The following is a 19710-nucleotide window of genomic DNA, read 5'->3' on the forward strand; positions in this document are numbered from 1 at the left end:
ACATATCATCTGCACAAGACTCTCTTTCTATCCAAGACTGTCTAGGAATGTGAGACCTGTATCTTAATGGAAGATGTGTTTTTGCCAAGAGCCATGCATCCTTTGTTTTCTAGGTAAATCTTCTTAAAGCATAGTTCTTTTTTTTAACTAGGCAGAGGCTCCATGGATGCCAGTGACTTCCTCCTCTTTAACTGTATGAGGCGCCTTTTCAATTCACCAGCCAGGATGTTGCATCTCTAGATGAGATGTGCTTTGCACCTGGCTATTGCCTCAGTGAATAATAAATGCAGGCTTCCACGGAAGAAAACTTTAATTCTCGTCACCCTCCTCTCCATGCCACAGTGAAGAATGTCTCTATGCAAAGATAATGTTAACAGCCATCAATGATGTTTGCCTCAAAGGCAAAATATGCCTCATCATCGAATAGGTCCTTTGTGTACAGTGTATTTGCTATTATGACCAATGCAGCAGCAGTCAAGTAGCTGGTTACCTGTTCTTCGATGCTAAAAATCTTCAGAGAGAAAGGAGGGACTAGTAATACTGCAGCTGGCAGTACTGTGTTGCCATTTCGGCTTCTGGGATGGCAAAGACAGGGAGGCAGAAGGAACGCATCCACTAGTCTGATCAGAAGCCTATGACCTTGAACCAGCTTTTGATTAGAAAATCATTAAGGACTCTCTAGGTTGCCTCACACCCTGATGCCCTCATGGGGCCTAAGCACAAGCCACTCTCTTTCCGAGTGTGTGAATTAGGAAGTCACAGTACACTCAGCGTCTTAATTTGTACTTCTCTTTGCTCACAAGTGGGACAGTATACAATAGGTGAAATGCCTGCGAGTGGAAACATCATGAAAAACAGAATGAAAAGATTGCTTTAAAAAAATATGTGGGAAAAAGCGTAAACACTGAAAGCTTCGTAGTTAATATTAGAAGAGTTACAAATTGGTAGTTTTCCTGCCTCAATAGGTTTTCAAGGGCAGAGTCTAGTGCTCAGAGACACTTCACACAGAAGTGCAAAATTACTAGGTCACAGATGAGCAGTGCAGCAGCTGACTTCCTTGAAGGAACAGTATTTCTTTTCAGCTCTGCCTAAGCAGCTCTATTTTGCTGCACGTAAAAAGAACTTAAAAAGAGTAAAATGAGCCTTGTTTTTTCAGTCTAGGGTCATTTTCATTCTGGTTGGATTGTTTTTAAAATAATAAGTACATATTTAGTTAATGTTGCCTTCATACAGGCTCATAAAACAATGAGTGTTTTTTAAGTTTTCTTTTTATAAAGTGATACAGAATCCTGCACATGGACAGAGACTTTCAATGTTGAGGACTACCAAGGATCCTGTGAAGGAGATGAGGAGACTGTCGTGCTGGAAACGTAATACTGTTTCATCCCAACATTACAGAGAATTTAACTCAGACTTAGCAGATTACAACGTTTTGCCTTGTGTCCTATGGCGAATGGAGACATGTCTACCCTATTTCATAGTGCAGTAGTGATCACCATTCATTGAGTTTGAGTTCACTGGAAAGATGTTCTCATTTACAGGGGAGCCCTGTTATATGTAAATCAGCAACAACAAAAAAAAAGGTCTACGCCACAAGCTTTTGCCAGATATCGAGATAAGTACATAAAAAATGTAGAGCACGTTTGCTAGAGTATGTCTTAAAACAGGGTTGTTCAGCAAGTGGTCCCCGAGACAGAGGTTCTAAATGCCCTTGGTAATAATAAGATATTACTGCCTGATAAGGTGGTTATACTCTTCTTCAGGACAAAGACTTTTCAACATTCTGGTGCGAGTGCCTGAGCCAGAACCAAGAAAGATAAGTCAATGGAAGATCTAAGGAATCTGTTTTTAGACTTAGATGAAAAAGGCATTAAGAATCTCACAGAAAGACACTGACGTAAGCCCTTATTACAGGTTGGCTGGATTAAGGTGCAAGGACTCGGGGACCTGGAATCTGCGATTCTGGCCAGTATCCCTGCACCTCAATCCGGCCATTACGAGCTTGTGTACATGGAATGGAGACCTACCACACTAACAGAGAATTACTGGCTTTTTTGCACTGTTTTTTTCCTCGATTCCAGGGAGGGGGCAATGGGTGGGGCTGGGTATCCGGGTAGAGGGGAACAGCTGTCCTGATTGGGAGAAGCATTATGTGCTCTCTCTGTTCAGGCAGGAGGTGGGTTGTGCCTCATCTGTAGGCTCTATCTCCCTCAAGCTGCAGTTGGAAACAATTGAGCATGCTGACAGGGAGATGTTTGTCCTTACTAGACACTATTTTACAAGGCCCTCAATTCCTAGTGAGAAGATGTTTTAGACTCTTAAAAGCACAATGTGGGTTTTTAGGTTTGTTTCATGGTCATCTTTACACATCATAAAATCATCTCACATGATGCACAAGTAGGGTGGTTTTAGCGTTTTTGCTATACTCAAACTGGATGGCAAGTGTGACATAAAATCATTGAATACACTTGGATGATTCTGCCATTGGACTCAAGCTGCACCCTACTGACGATGCTCAAATACACCGAAACCAATCTGAGGTTGCTTGCGTTCCTACTTTCTGGAAGGGGGCATTATCTGGCAGTTCAGGATGGACTGTTCACATGAGGTCTAAATTCATTACTGACTTGCAAAAGGTGGTGTCAGGCTAGCGTTGCATGGTGCATGAAAAACAATGGACACAAATGCAACCCGAGCAATTGAAAGAGGCTGAGATTAATTCAAGCAATCCATCCCTCAACCTTGTTGTCTGTTGCAGCTGACACCCAAGTGAGATGTTTATGCGCAGACATGGGTCCTCTGCTCACTGGATCATAGCACTCAAGCTGCCCCCTCCGAATGAGGCCCAAATTGGCCAAAACAGGTCTGGGGCTGCTTTTATGTCACTTCTGGAGGTGGGCTGGCCTGGCAGTTTGTGATGAACTATTTCCTTGAGGAACAAGGTCAGTACTAATTTGCATGAAGCAGGTCTATTATAGCATAGTGGACAAAAAAAAGATAGCCACTGGCAATTACTCAGGGTGACATTCCAGTCTAAGATTAAATCAACGATTCTGTTCATCACCCTTGTGTTTGTCATTGTGAACTTTGGTTTGATACATCCTACAATTGAAAGCATTTCTGCACAATTTACTGAGATTAAATCATTAGTCAGCTTCCACAGTTATTAGAAAGGATTCCAAACATGTTTCCAAAACATCATATTTCTGACTTCAAAGTTAGCTGTATCAAGACCGAGCTGATAAGAGGGAATTGTGCTACAATAAAAAAAGGACAGTGCACTTCCTCACTTGCCTTATGATTGGTTCTTTTCTTTGTATGAATTAAAGCTCTTCCTTATGGGAATCTCTAAAGTCTTTAACAGCACCTTTAACCCAATTACTCAGTCCATGTTACTGCAAATAACTTACTATGGTTGTTTAGATATATTTTATAATAAACTACTTACTAAATAGTAATTTAAAAATCTGCTATCCTATTTTCAGTCCTCTCAATTTCTTGCCAATAATCAAAGTTTGAAACAGGATATCATCACTCATTCCCTTCTTTGTATAAGGTGGATCTACTCCTTATTAGACTGTGTCCAGATCACATTGTGAAATGAAAAACAGGCTTCCTTTGAATGGGCGAGACATTTCTTCTTTAGTGTGCTAATTCACATTTTATTGTATCCCCAAATGTATACAGCCACAATAATTTTATGGTAGAGTGGACCTGCTCTCCCAACCTCCTTGAGGACTTATTAAAAAAACACTGCCTCACAGAAACTCCGGGATTAGAAGACAGGACGTCTGATTTGGGACAAGGTAAAGTATTCTGGTATGCAGGCCTGCACAGAACAAGACCACTCCACTCATATCATCTAGTAACAGATGCAGGCTCATTCAGGGCAAATCTGGGTAACCTGCAGTACAGCTGAAAACCGCTTGTCTTGCCTTCTGAAGACTAGACTGTTTACAGGTGTAAGAGCACACATTTGGAAATTACAAGTAAACCTTTTCCTAAGCAAGTCTGTGAGACTGCACCGGGAAGCCCAGCATTGTACCCAGTTTGTTACACCCACATAAAATGATCCAATAGCAATATAACAAGGAGAAGAGTGTGGATGTGGCCAAGGGCAGGTGTACTTTGGTTAAATCTATCAACAAGAAGCAAACCAGAAGAGAACAAATTGCAAGCTACGCAATGTTTGCTGGACATTTTTTCTGTTTGTGTATAACATTCCTGCATGCACTGGTGTAACTGCAGCAGTATCAAATGGATAAGAGCAGTAAAGCAGATGTGAACGTACCAGTCCTGTGCGGCTTGGCTTGCTGCTCACAGACGATGCCACAGAGCTGAGAGAGCTGAGGGATGAAGCACTTGGACTGCGCTTGAGAGTAGCCGGGGTTGAAGGCGTGACGGCCAGCTTCCGTACAGTGGTCTTGGCTTTAGCTGGTGTGGTCGATGGAAATCCAATCTTTGTCACTTTGTGGACCGGCGCAAACAACCCATACTTCGCCTGGCACTGAAAATACCTTGAAAACAGTTGCAAAAGTTAACAAGATTGTAAGTAGGCATTTAATGCACCATCATCATCTGTATCTGACTGCCTCTAAATAGCACACATGCTGCTAATCAAAATGTTTGTTACATTTATATATAAAAAGGTTAATTGTCATTTTAAGTAGCATTTGGATGCTTTAATTACTTACATTTTATTTTCTATTAGTTAACAGAGCAAATACAATTTGTTTCCACAACTCGCAGAGTAAGGTGTACATTACGAATCCGGCATTCCAACTTTATAGTTCTTCATTTGATTATGACTTACCATTAATTGAACTTATGAGTACTGTAGTTTTTCAAGGAGCCACTAATTACCAAGAACTCTCCAACTGCCAACATACGCTCTTAACGTTGTCCCCTAATCATTAATTAATTCAGAGATTGGTAACACAGCACACAAGATGTGTTCATTTCTTTCCTTAAGTGCTGTCTTGCGAAGGAAGCCACTTAGTAGTGCTGCTGCAGCTGATCAAGCAGGCTTAGCCCAACCCAACGTCCTTGTCAGCCACAGAAGGAATAACAGGACTGAAGTTAACTTTGTACCAAATAAAACCATTTAAGTGGTCTTCAAAACCACTTCACAGGAGAGAAGCAGGCAAATGTTCTTTTTTTAGGGGCGTTCCACTTACACCAAGAGATTTTTTTTCCAGATGTGCGACAGATTTACAGAACTACACTTCACTGCAAATAACAAACACAATGAAATGTGACAACCTGGCATTTCAACTGCGGAACACCTACTGCACTATCAGTCACACATCTGCAGAGTAAGAATCTCTTACGGAAAAAAGAATGTCCTATGAACATGTGCCACTGTAGTGCTTTCCTCTTCTCTAGTTTCTAAGCACATACATAAACCACTAGAAATGCACTTGTGAGGTCAAAGAAGACTTTTATTGTTGTTAATTCTTCCCCAACCACAACATTTATGAATGACGAATTAGTAGCTTTCAAGTCCGCGTTAATCAAACAAAATATATCAGTTTGCAATATACACAGCAGGTTATATTTATAAGATATTGAATGCAAAGCAAAACAAATACTTCACCGTGTGGGAACTATCTACAGCTTCATCTTTCTAAGGTCTGCAAGCTGATGACCCCTGTCAGCCGCGAGAAAGAGAGATTCATCTACCCACACGGGATTGCTGGCAGCCTGCGCCAAGCTCCAGCACGAGGTCCGGCAGATTCGAATCTGACCCTCTGCAGCCTGTTACATTCGTTACAAAGGTGTGCCCCCTCCTCTCAGACCTGGGAAACTGAGCAAGCCTTTTGGAGACTGGCCAGGTCTCCAAGACTACTCCTGTTCCCAAGCTCAAGCTCAAGCAGAGAGAACAACACCCATGTACTCTCTCTTATCATGTCTAGTCTACTGTGAGAAAAACATCTTGGTTCAAAAACACAGCTTGGAAAAATACAGCTTGGATTCTCAACTGCAATGTCTATCTCCACGTTAAAGGCAATGGGCAGCTAACCTAAATATCAAATGCAATGTCATGTTAAAGGCAATAGGCAGCTAACCTAAATATCAAATGCAATGTCTAGTGTCATGTCAAAGCCAATAAGCATCTAAGCTGAATACAAAATGCAATGTCTTATATCATGTCAAAGCCCATAGGCAGCTGAGCTGAATACAAAATGCAATGTATAATATCATGTCAAAGCCAATAGGCAGCTGAGCTGAATATAAAATGCAATGTATAATATCATGTCAAAGCCAATAGGCAGCGGAGCTGAATACAAAATGTAATATGTGATATCATGTCAAAGCCAATAGGCAGCGGAGCTGAATACAAAATGTAATATATGATATCATGTCAAAGCCAATAGGCAGAATATCTAATAGCATGTCAAAGTCAATAGGCAGCTAAACTGAATACATCATGTCAAAGTCAATAGGCATGCAATGTCAAAGCCAATAGGCGGCTAGACTGGATACAGCATGTCAAAGCCAATAGGCAGAATACAGAATGTAATGACTAATGCAATGTCAAAGCCCATAGGCGGCTAAACTGAATACAGAAAGTAATGGCTAATGCCATGTCAAAGCCCATAGGCGGCTCAACTGAACAAAACATACCATGTGCTACTGGTGAACATTGAGCAACTAATATGCGCAGTGGTGAAACACAAAGTCATTGGTCAAAACAAACTTTATCAAATGGCAGTACAGCCACATAACACGTTCCAATATACCATTATTGTAAAGCATGCAGTTTAACTGGACTGAAGTACAAATCATTAACTGAGCTACAACCTGAATTTTAGAGATTAAAACTCAGGACATTTAATTAGTCACAAAGCAAGAGACAATATTCGTTCTGGTACTCCACCTTCTACAATAAATGCAAGCTTTACTGAGGTAAATTTGTACATGCAGTTTGTCTTGCTCAAAGTTGATGCATTGTGCCACACTGTTAGCATTTTCCAGGTACTGCAGTACAACCCATGCTGAATGTATTGCACTACTGTGAAATCAGTCACAAATGTCAGTGTATAAATGTATCTTCTTTGGATTTTGTACAGTATCTACATATCGCTGTTGGGTCCGTTATTTCTATTGAGCCCATCATCACTTGCTACTGTGATGAGAAGTTGCATTTGGGGGAGATCGGGCTCAGAACCCTGACAACGAGGAGGAAATTAGTCAAGTTTGGGTGTCTAACTCATCGTCTAGTTCTTCATTTTAAGGTTGGGGCAAACGTGGCTAGTGAAGTCCTAGCTGTTTCAGAGCTCAATAGTGTTAGCACATTCCAGTCAGGCACCAATTTGTACAAGTGCTGGTAAGATCCACCTGCTTCACTTCGGGGGTTAAATAATGGGTGCAGTGTCTGGGTTGGAAGCAAGGGGGTACGCAGTGGGGTGAAAAGAGTAGAAGAAATTGACTACCTCTTGCAGGCAGTTCATTTAAAAAACAAAACTGAATCACTGATTGGTATTCATCTATCACTGTCTCCTGTGTAACATCAGACAAGCAGTTAAGTATACTAAACTTATCTTAGTGCTCAGTCTGGTAATTAGAGTTCAACCTCACCAATTCCATCATTGGGCCCCATTTCTAAAGGTTCAATGATCATCAGACACATGCCGTTTTTGCCATAGTATTTGTTTTAATTTAAGATGATAAAGGTTAGTTCAACATCATTTCAAACAATTGTGTTGCTAACATAGTCTTGAGCTGCAGATGATCAGCCTGTGCTCTCTGCTAATACTGAGGGCACTCCACTGTTTTCGGCAACCAACTCACATTGTTCTGAGTTAAGGTTTCGGCCATTTGCCTCCGGTCTTGATATGAAATCAAAGGGTTATGTCTGGTATGCAGATTTTAAATGATCTTTGGTCCTTTGCACTAAAAGGCCTGGTGTATCACACATAGAACATTCAATTTTATGCTGGTAGCCAATGGTGGGCAACAGAGGGCTTTTAGGGTTAGTATCATGTATCGGAGTCTTCTGAGATTGACACTCAGTGTAGCCACCTGGTTTTGCATGCCTTGATGACTATTTTGGAGTTCCTTATGGAGACTGACAAACAATATTGCAGTGCAATTAAGCAGTCACCAGAGATCTAGTTAGCACTATGTGGTGGTTTGGCTCCGGGAATGCTGTGGAAATTGTTGGAGGTCTTGACCACCTCTTATCTGTTTAAAAGCAAGCAAGAGTTGAATATGAAGTCCCAGCTTTTTATTTTAACTGTTGACCAGGGACAGGTCCCAATGCTCAGCAGCATCAGAAGAGTTCACAGTGTTTGGGCCACTAAATCTTGAAGTAAAAATGATCAAGGCACTCAAAGGTAGTCTTTGGCCCTAGCTTCATTCTCTAGATTGATGTAAGGCTACATTTCAAATGTCAGGTTTTAAAACGATACGCAATAGTTAATTAATTTTAAATTTACATTTTTTATTGCAAGTATATGGCTAAGAGGTATTGGAGCAGCACACTTTTGTCACTATTTCTTTATTAATATTTAAGTGTTATAAACTTGCATTTAAAAAATAAAACATTACACCTGATTGCTAAGAAAAGACATTTGGCTTTGTCAATGCTTGTTTTCTGAAATGTCACAATGTGTGTGTTACTCAATCAGTCAAAACAGGGTTTCGTTGTTAATAACAGTAAAGTTATACACAAGCCAGTTCTTATGAACATTGACTTTCCTCCTGCTCTTAATTTCATTTTTTAGGTTGAGTGTAAGCGTACGACCTCTTGTATACTTTTAAGTATAGTTCTTCTGTGGCCTTCCAGCTATTTCATTTGTTAGTTTCCACCCTTTAAAAATCCTTGCTTGCTACTGGTCAGTCATGTCTCTTTGTTCCTCCTTCTGTGTGGGAGCAGGGACCAACTACAGTATAATTACACTTTGTCATGGTTATCTGGTCTGTAAGGCACTTTTTTTCTCTCTCTGTCTCTCTCTCTCTCTCACTCACTCACTCACTCCCTCAGCACCTCAGCTTTTTCAGTCAGTACACTCTGCTGCTCCAGTACTGGGACCTCAGGCGCAGCTCCAATAGTGCACCTCCGTTCAGGTGCACTAATGCACATCACACATGCTGTCTGCCAGAGCATCTCAGTTCTTCCTGTCAGAACACTCTGCTGCTCCAGTACTGGGATCTCGGGCACAGCTCCATCAGTGAACCTCCGTTCACACACTCCAAGCCCTCAGCCATGCTAGTGCCAGGAACCCCATGCATGCTGTCTGCAAGAGCACCTCAGTTCTTACAGTCAGTACACACTGCTGCTCCGGTACTGGGACTTCGGGCACAGCTTCATCAGTTCATAGTTCTACCCTGGCAAGGTCACTTCCTTCCCTATAGTGGGACCCCGCTCACACACAGTGCCATTACAGCAGCTCAATTCTAATATTCAGTCCCACTGCCAAGCCAATACTGGACCCAAAAATTAAAAACACAGCTCGGTCAGTGCACCTCAAGTCTAACATTCAACGCCACTGTTGATGGGAACCACCACAGCTCTGCCAGAATCCATCAATTCTAACATTCAGTGCACATTTCTTCTCCGTACTAAGGCTCACACAAACACCCTTCAGGAATCCTCACTTCTGTGGTTCAGTGGCAATGCCATGCCCATGCTGGGCACCACTTGCAGCTTCACCAAGGCACCTCCAAGCTAACACCTGGCAACACTGGCACACCAATACTAGGTTCCCCACAAAGCTCTAATAACATCCCTAACTTCTGACCTTGTGTGCCCAGTACTATTCAATTACTGCAGCCCACATACAACTCTGTCAGTGCACCTCAACCCCAACCTGCAGCACCCTATTCCTCACCCGCTTCCTTTCTGTTATTCCATCACTGGGCCTGGACACAGCTCTGTCTATACCCTCAATCTTGATCTGAAGTGTCCCAATATTGATGTATTTGGGTTCACATACAACTCTGCTAATGCACCCCCCTGCTTTTCTGCAGTGCTCCGTGCTGTTCCACACTTTGACTTCTATTTGAGGATGTGGAGGGGCCAATTAAATCTATTCTTAGCTGCCATCTTTATTTGGGAGGGTCTGTTTCACCTATTTCACTCCATTCTTTCCTTTACTCTGTTTACTCGCGATATATTTTCTTTCTTATCCACTTCTCTTTCCAGCTCTTAAAATCCACGTTAACAGTTTCGCTCTTTCTTTCAACTGTTTATTTCTACTCCTCTCCTTTTTTTTTTTTTATTTCCCTCTTGTTACCTCCTCTTTCAAACTTGCAAAAAAATTCGTTATTTCTTTTGTTGTTTCGTTCCTCTCTTTTTTCTTCATCAGGCGTTCATTCTTTCATTATTTTTTTATTTTCCCTTCATTCTTTCTTTGTCTTTTTTATTTGTTCTTTCCTTTGACTCGGTATGCGTCCTTTCACTTTTTTATTTTTTAACAACTTTCTTCCTTCCTTTCTCTGGTGTTTTTTTACCTTTATCTGTCAATTAATGTTTTACTATAAATCCCTCTTTTTCCCGTCTGTATGTGGAAGCCATAAGTTACTTGTCGGGATCCGAAGTGTCAAAGTGGTTTTCCCATTCTGTGGCAAATGTGTCAGTACATACATGCCCTAGTTCTTTCGCTGCTTGTTTCTCTCACCATCTCTTATTTTCCCTAATGTTCAATTTTCTCTTTCTTTTCACACTTATTTTTTCCTCTTAACCTTTCGTTCGCTTGCTTCCTTCCCTTTTTTATTTTGTTTCACACGTTTGCTCTATTTCTTCTTAGGTGTGTTTTCATTTTCTCGCTCTTTCTTTCCCTTCTTTCTTTTATTTCTTTGCGACCCCTTCTCTTTCTTACTGTTGTCTGTTGTATTGCTTTTGTTTTTCTTTTTCTGCCCCATCCGCTTTCTCTCCTGAGGCCTAGTTATCAATGGAGCAACAGGTGCAATGGCACCGGGGCCCAGAGACCTACGGGCCTCACTGAACTTACTGCTGTATTTTCCAATTGGAATTCCAGTCAACCATTTTCCTTTCTTATTCCAGGGCCCTTGACACCGTTACCATGCCCCTCCCCTTCTCAATCTTTATTCCAGACTCCCTCTTTCCTTACACCCTCCAATCCGTCCCAAATGATAATTTTGTTATGGTGTTTTGAGCTTTACACGTTATTGCCAAAAGTTTATTTCTAATAACAGTTTATATGATAATTGTATATGTTTTAAGATAGAGGCAGAAGGTAAATGGAAGTGCTTTCATTAAATGCAGGGTCACTGGAATTATGCAGGAAAAGACGAAATTATGAGGCAGGGTTGACCAATTTATGTGGCAAGAAAAGTCCAGTTATGAAGTTACAATGCCAATAGCTCTAACTCAAGAAAATGTGTGAGCTATTGCTTTGCAAATGCTTGTTTAACACATGTTTGGGTATCTTGATTTTACTAGTGCAGAATTTACGGAATTTGTGACCACAGCTGCTGCTACTTCGAAACACAACACAGAAATATTGAGTATACACAAAAAGTCCTCGATCTAACAACTGATTCTTTGTTGGAGGACAAAAAGAACCTATGTCTAAAAAGAAGGTTCAAAAGGGTAGGGTTCACCCCAGGATCAGAGAGAGCAGTGCCATGCACGATTGTTATTCGAAGTTGGGCAACAGCCTACTAAAACAAGTATGCCTATATGCATTTATATAAGTCCACTCCATCCCAGAAAGAATAACTTGACCTCAACAAAAACAAACCTTGTCCCAGCCACTGCGCCATCATTCTTTCCAAGCGGTTCATCTAATTCCACGCCACACCACTCGCCCTTGGCAAAGTCCGTCTCCCCTAGAAACCGTATCACTCCAGCTTTGGTACCAGCAACCTAAATGGAAAAAATAAATATGTATGATGAAGGCAACGGATTCCGTATACTCAGCGGCATTACTCACCAAGAAGAAAGAGCACAATTGCATGCTTATACAAAAGACACAACTGGAAAGAAAATAACTGCCAAAACCCAAGTGCATTTTCTCCTATGCAATTAACTTTTACTTCATCAGCCTTAAAATAAAATAAACACATGTCTCAGGATGACTGAAGAAACATATTAATAAAGCAAACAAAATACTTTCACTTCATGTTAAATACATTAATTTCTCGGGCTTGTTTACCTTTTGAGCAACACTTTCAGGATCCAAAAATAACAATAAAGGTTGTCACTGACTGATGACCACGTTTTTTTAATTATCATTGACATTAAAAATTAACAAAACCATGAAACAATTCCGCCCAGTTTCTTCCACCAGCGATGACTTCAGAAAATGCTTCCTTACAGAAAACTTATTTGCAAAAAAAAAAAAAACATTGGGTGGCTGAAAAACCACTTGTTAATCCCCTAAATCGAGCAGAGGAGCTAACTTCGTCTACTAGCCAAGGGTGTATTGCATTCTGCAGCGCAGCCGGGTCAAAAAAAATAATTCACAGCGTCATAAAATTAAAGTGCGCAAAAAGCTTTTATCACAAACGGAATTCTTTCGGTCAGCTGGTGAGTGTAAGTGGTATGCGCCCATCATCTTCGCAAAGGAAGCTGTATTAAAATCGTCCTTCCAAATTTTAAAGGCCCAAATTGCAAACTACAGTCAAGTACCCGACAGCTCTGCAGCATAATAAAACAACCTCATGTCGAAAAACGACTCGGCGCAGAAAGAGTTGACACATTCTTTCGTAAAGCTTTCTAATTTGCTTAGTTGCTAATGCCCGGCAAGTTATGAGGGTCTCAAGTTTCTGCTGTGGTTGTTTTGTATCCGCCAGCGTCCCGGGACTCGAGACCGCCTGAAGTAAAAGATTACTGTATGGAACAGCCGCGAGATAAGTACAGTACTGTGGGGAGAAAGAGGGTGCGGTTGTATTCAAAGTACGGCTCGTTTAATGCAGAATACACACGAGCTTGTCTGTAGGCCTAACGTAGTTAAATACATTTGGAAATAATAAAATATAGGAAACACAAACAGCATCTTATGGGATAAACTATAAAACGCAGGGAACGCCAATCTGCAGACAGTTCTTAGCCATAGTGGGGGGTTGAATTTATGATAAGGTAGATTCACTAATTTATTTCTTTGGTTAATGCCCGAATGAAAAAATACCATTTAAAAGGTGTGTACAATTCAGCTAAAATGCGCATAAATTAAAAAATTTAGTAATTGGTCAAACCAGCTATCAATTCTAAAGAAGAAGTAAATTCAGCCATCTCTCGTTAATCTCCAAGCCAAGGCAATATAGGAGGCAACTAGCAAGAAACACCTGCTAGGACAGAGTCGGGATCTCGTTACATTACCTTACATCAGGCTTCGAGAATAGAGGACGGAGCATTCTTAACTTCAAAGTTGCTGTGCATAACAGCATGAAACGATCCAATATCTCTAGTCCGCTCAAATCACAGGTGTACAGCCGTTTGGCTTCCTGTTGTATGCCATTTTATATCTAGGCAAAAACTAGTAGAACCCCCTACCTGCCTGAATTTATGTAAATGCTTCCATTGATCTCTGGCTATAGGTCTGTGGACTTTTACAGTCTTTGCTTTTAGATAAAGCAATGACAAACAGTCTTGTAAAGCGGTCTAATGGCATACAATCCATATATTTTCCAAGTAACGTGCTTGGATGACTCAAGTTAACCCAGTGGGTGGACATTCTATTGTTTTAAGAGTGTTCTCAATCTAGGACAGTCAAACTGTTTTTGTAGAGCTTTTGCATGCCATAACATCAAGGAGTGATTTTAACCCCTTCGCTGCCAGGCCTTTTCCCCATCAGGTGCCAAGCCTTTTTTGGCTATCTGGAGCAGTTCATGTTTAGGCCCTCATAACTTTTTGTCCACATAAGCTACCCACGCCAAATTTGCATTCTTTTTTCCAACATCATAGGGATTCTAGAGGTACCCAGAGTTTGTGGTTTCCCCTGGAGACCAAGAAATTAGCAAAAATACAGCAATAAAATCGTTTTTTAAAGAAAAAATGGGAAAAAGGCCTGCAGATGAAGGCTTGGGGTTTCTCCCCTGAAAATGGCATCAACAAAGGGATTGCAGTGCTAAAATCACCATATTACCAGCTTTCATGAACAGGAAGACTTGAATCAGAAAACCACAATTTTCAACACAATTTTGGCATTTTACTGGGACATACCCCCATGTTTACTATTTTTTGTGCTATTCCAGTTAGTGACAGAAATGGGTGTGAATCCAATGCTGGATTCCGGACACCTAAACATTTCTGAATAGTAGACAAAATTCTGAATTCAGCAAGGGGTCTTTTGTGTAGATCCTACAAGGTTTTCCTACAGAAAATAACAGCTACAATAAAAAAAATATTGAAATTGAGGTGAAAAACAGCCCTTTTTCTCCACATTTTACTCTAATTTTTTCCTGTGATGTCAGATTTTCAAAAGCAATATACCGTTACATCTGCTGGACTCTTGTGGTTGCAGGGATATAGAGGACTTGTAGGTTCATCAGGAACTTTAGGAACCCAGAGCCAATAAAGGTGCTGCACCTTGCAATGGGTTTTCATTGTATACTGGGTATACAGCAATTCATTTGGTGAAATATAGATAGGAATCAAGGAAACCTTTGTATTTCCAAAATGGGCACAAGATAAGGTATTGAGAAGCAGTTGTTATTTGCACATCTCTGAATTCCGGGGTCCCCATACTAGCATGTGATTACAGGGCATTTCTCAAATAAATGTATTTTTTACACACTATCTTACATTTGGAAGGAAAAAATATAGAGAAAGATAAGGGGCAATAACACTTGTTCTGCTATTCTGTGTTCCCCCAAGTCTTCTGATAAAAATTGTACCTCACTTGTGTGGATAGGCCTAATGCCCCGACGGGAAACACAACATGGACACACCACATTTTTACATTACAATCTGACGTGTTTTTGGAAAGTGCCTAGCTGTGGATTTTGGCCTCTAGCTCAGCCGGCACCTAGGGAATCCTACCAAGCCTGTGCACTTTTGAAAACTGAACACCTAGGGGAATCCAGGATGGGGTGACTTGTTGGGCTCTCATCAGGTTCTGTAACCCAGAATCCTTTGCAAACCTCAAAATTTGGCAAAACAACAACTTTTTCCTCACATTTCGGTGATAGAAAGTTCTGGAATCTGACAGGAGCCACAAATTTCCTTTCACCCAGCATTCCTACCAAGTCTCCCGATAAAAATGGTACCTCACTTGTGTGGGTAGGCCTAGTGCTCGCGACAGGAAATGCCCTAAAACACAACATGGACACATCAAATTTTCCCAAAGAAAACAGACCTGTTTTTTTGCAAAGTGCCTAGCTGTGGATTTTGGCCTCTAGCTCAGCCGGCACTTAGGGAAACCTACCAAATCGTGTGCGTTTTTGAAAACTAGACACCTAGGAGAATCCAAGATGGGGTGGCTTGTGGGGCTCTCACCAGGTTCTATTACCCAGAATCCTCAGCAAACCTCAAAATTTGGCAAAAAACACACTTGTTCCTCACATTTCGGTGATAGAAAATTCTGGAATCTGAGAGGAGCCACAAATGTCCTTCCACCCAGCATTCTCCCAAGTCTCCCGATAAAAATGGTACCTCACTTGTGTGGGCAGGCCTACTCTACTGCCTGCAGTAGGAAATGCCCCCAAAACACTACATGGGCACATCAAAAGGATCAAATACAAAACAACCGGTTTTTTTGAGAGTGGGTGGTTGATTGGTGTGGATCCCAATGTGTTTTCTTAGCCAGAATTCTCCGCAAACCTCAGGATCACTGCACCGGCAGAAATTTCCTAACACCCAATGTTCCCCTTAGTCTCCAGATAAAAATGATACATCACTTGTGTAGGTGGACCAAGTGTCTGTGACAGGGAAGAGCCAAAAACATGTTGAAAATGAGGGGGGAAACAAAGCGGGTCCAAAAGGGAAGTTTGAAAAAAATCTTTTTGGGCTGACAAGTGGGGCAGAAATTTTATCAGTATAGATGCGACAATGATGAGTGGTAGGAATTTTGTGGATTCCTGCAGATTCTGGAAGGTTCCATCACAAAAAATGTGGGGAAAATGTGTGATTTCAAGCAAAGTTTGAGGTTTGCAGGGCATTGCGGGTAGGAAAATGGTGTGGGGTGCATGTAAAGCACACCACCCTGGATTCATCCAAATGTTTAGTTTTCATATGTGTCTAGGTCTCGTAGATTTTTCTAGATGGCAGAGGCCCCAAAGTCTGAAAAGTGCAGTCCTCACCATTCCAAGTGGGACGATTTTGAGAATTAGACAAGCTCTCATGGCCTAACTGTACAACTAAAACCCAAAATAATCAAATGTCCTATTGCTTGCCATTAGGTTAAGATATTTTAGTGTGGAGGGGGAGAGCTGACAGACTGTTACTCCTTTAAGTTGGGATGGGAGCATAACCATGCCCATACTGGTTGGTAGCCACACCCCACTATTGTTTTTTTAAATTCCCTGGCATCTAGTAGGCTTTCTGCCCCCCAGCGAGTGGATCGGGGGTAAGTGCCCCATCTGCCCACCGGTGTCCCCATTTATTGGGGATCTATGGCCTAAAAACAATTTGCACCCACCAACCCCACCCTCCCAAGGGGTCGCTCCCCTCATAACAATTTCAAAATAATAAACAAATCCCTGGTGTCTAGTGGCATTCCTGCAGCAAGATCACTATGCTCATGCCTCTCTGCCTCCCCTGCCCCCATACTGAGGAGAAACTAATCTTTCTCCTTGGTCGGGCTGGAAGCATGGGAGGCAACATCTGATGGGGTTAGCATGCAATCTTGTGCTGACATCATCCGATGCCACTTTGGGCCTTTTCCCCCCAGCCCTGCCCTGCCCTCGGGGGGGAGGCCCTGGGGGGGAGCACTAGTGTTCCCCCGAGGGCCTCTACCAGAACGAAATGGTTACACATTGCGCCTCAGCGCCGTGGCAGTCAAGGGGTTAAATAGGCATTCACTGCAGGATTTGTCCACAGTCTAGCTGAGTAGAGAACAGGTGTTAGCTAGATTGCAGACTCAATGCAGTTCAGACCGTAACACCTCCATCAAGGTACCAGTTCCAAGATGACGTATTTTTCTAAGGGAGCAGCTTTCAAGCATCTATGTCTCGTTTACCTCCCTAAAACCCCATAAATTGTCCCAGTACATGGTTGAGGCCACTGCTTTCACTTTATAGACCTCTAGGACATTCCTGAAATTCCACCAAGGCTGCTCTTTCGTTAAAATACAGCTCCCAAATTCTGACTTATGACAGTTTTTGTGTTGGTTGCTTGACCCACGACAATTCATGGTCAAAGTGTATTCTTAGGTAATCAAAGGTGTCCAAACACTCGAGAGCAGATCTACTAATTTGAACTGCTTTCTTCAGGTTGACTTTTTGTTTCATGACCGTGTGTTTTGTTAACATTGATGGCAATTTTTAGGAGTTACAATATCATTCAGTCTCAGTCACAGTCTCTCAACAGGCAGAGCATTGTCATCTCTCTTCTTGCTATAAGCCTCCATTTTTAATATGTTCAGATCAAGCAGGAGCCTTTCTACATCATTTATGAGGAAGTTAAACAGTATAGGCGCCAATACGCAACCTTGACAGATACCTACTGGGATCGGGAAGACAGCTGTACTTTCCCCCCCCAACATCGTTCCAAACTTGACACTGGCTGTGATCTTTAGTAGATCTGTTGCAGACCTACTAGCAGATTATCGGGTATCCCTTGTACCTTCAAGGTAGACTAAAGGAGAGTTCTATTTACCAGGTCAAATACTGTCTTAAGGTCTAAAATGACAAAAACAAGGTAGATTTCTTTAACATTTCACATATTTAATGCAGGTGAAGTAAAGCCTCATTGTCTGGTTACACTGCCCATTTCTTTTCTAAAGCATGCCTGGAGATCGGTTACACTCTGGTCCCTTTTGAACCAATCTTGAATACACATGAGGTGTAGCTTGCTATAAACTTTTTTTGCCCCATCCAACAGGGAAGCTGGACAATAGTTTCCAGTGTCTAAACCGGAATCTTTTATGAAGATGGGAACTATGATTGTTATTCTCCATGTGCGTAAGTCTTCCCTGAATTTCCAAGTCGCATTAAAGACGGTTTTAAGGAGAGGCTGCCATACAAATGCCTTAGTTCGAAAGACTTCTGATGGTATTTTGTCTTAGCCCAGAGCCTTTGGCTATAAATCACTTCACTCAAATATCAGAGTTTACAACTTACAGCTTTGCCCCGCTGACATTACATCAGACTGTAATACCATCAGACAGGCCTTTAACAAATACAAGTCTTGGTCCCGAAATTATATATTATATATTTGAAAGAAAAGCGGTCTTCACAGCAGTTCTCGCGGCACACTCAACTATCGGTGAAGTGAGTAAGGGAAAGATCGATTTCCCAGTTATATTATATGCAAGGTAGACAAATGTCAATGCCGCATTCTAGTCTTCTGTACTCAAAGCACTTTCATTTTTTTATTTTCTAAGAGCAAACATTTGTTTGCTCTTGGAAAATAAAAGTGCTTTGACAACAGAAGACTGGAGTGCGGCATTGATATCTGTCTACCTTGCATGTAATATACATATATATTTATATATATATATATATATATATATATATATATATATATATATATATATATATATATATTCAAAACTTACAGTTAAGCTGACATTTTACCAACACATATTCAGCAGTTATAGTTATACTTATAGTTATACTTCTGTAAGAAACTATAACTCATGGCCTAAAGCTACTTAACTCCACAAGTTATAGTTTCTTCAGATAAGTATAACTAGAAGTATACCTATAACTGCTGAATTTCTATGTTTTTTTTGTGGGTAAAACGTCAATTAAACTATAATGTCCCTGTAACTTTTTGTTTCCTCAGTGAATTTGTTTTCTAACATAAAGTAATAAAGTATTATGTAATTACTGTATGTTACCTGGCCTCTGGCCAGGCCCTGTGGCCTACCACTCCACATGCAACCAGCTCCACAATGTAATAAAGGTGGATGCCTGACCCGGGGGGGAGATAGATCAAGAATCCAGAAAAGGAGAAATTGCTGGATAGGGTTGGGGAGCGGGAGGGGAATGCTGCCTCACAACCTGAAATAACTAATTCCAAAAACATAAATTGCACAGACTGTTTAAAAATAAATGGCAATTCCACCCCCTCTTTAAGATTGTCTATCCAATCTTGCACCCGCAAAGCCTTGCGATGGACAGCTGAACGAATATCTGGTGCACAATTATAAGTAAGCCAAGTTTCCGACAAGAAAACTGAGGTCGGCGTGTGGTCTGCAAGAAAGTCATATATTTCAAATTTATGCTCAACTAATGAGACAGCTGAGGGAGTAAAAATGGGCCATGTGCGGAGTCTGAGAAACCATGCTCACCTTCATACTGTGTCTTGGTGTAATCAGGGGTACAAATCCACCCTTGCCACAAAATGGTGCTGCACAAAAAAGATCCAACATGTGGTGATAGACATGCTGTAGGGTGGCCCCAGGTTCTTTAGTTCTGTAGAGGAGTAATGTGTAAGGGCTGATTCAGAACAACCAAGGCTCCTACCTCGGGCGGTGTCTGGGTGCAGACGGGCTTGCCTTTGGTGCACCTTTTGCACATGTCCACATTGCGTTAGCACCCTTTGTATATCTAAATAACCCACATCTGAAGGGAGCGTGGCTATAGTGTGACAAACCTCTTTGAGGCCCCCAGGGTCCCATCCACCGATGCTGA

General features: G+C 41.4%; 1 protein-coding gene across 14 annotated transcripts in view; it reads right to left on the bottom strand.

Moving 5' to 3' along the window:
* Positions 1 to 19710, bottom strand: part of CLIP1 (CAP-Gly domain containing linker protein 1) — a 543241-nt gene that overhangs the window by 388387 nt on the left and 135144 nt on the right. For all 14 annotated transcript variants that reach the window (XM_069214950.1, XM_069214948.1, XM_069214943.1 and 11 more), the window contains exons 4-5: positions 11712 to 11836; positions 4292 to 4517 (exon numbers count right to left, since the gene is read on the bottom strand). In XM_069214950.1, the coding sequence (XP_069071051.1) occupies positions 4292 to 4517; positions 11712 to 11836 (351 nt within the window). The remainder of the gene's footprint in view (positions 1 to 4291; positions 4518 to 11711; positions 11837 to 19710) is intronic.

Source organism: Pleurodeles waltl, chromosome 11, assembly GCF_031143425.1.
Source record: "Pleurodeles waltl isolate 20211129_DDA chromosome 11, aPleWal1.hap1.20221129, whole genome shotgun sequence".
Lineage (NCBI taxonomy): Eukaryota > Metazoa > Chordata > Amphibia > Caudata > Salamandridae > Pleurodeles > Pleurodeles waltl.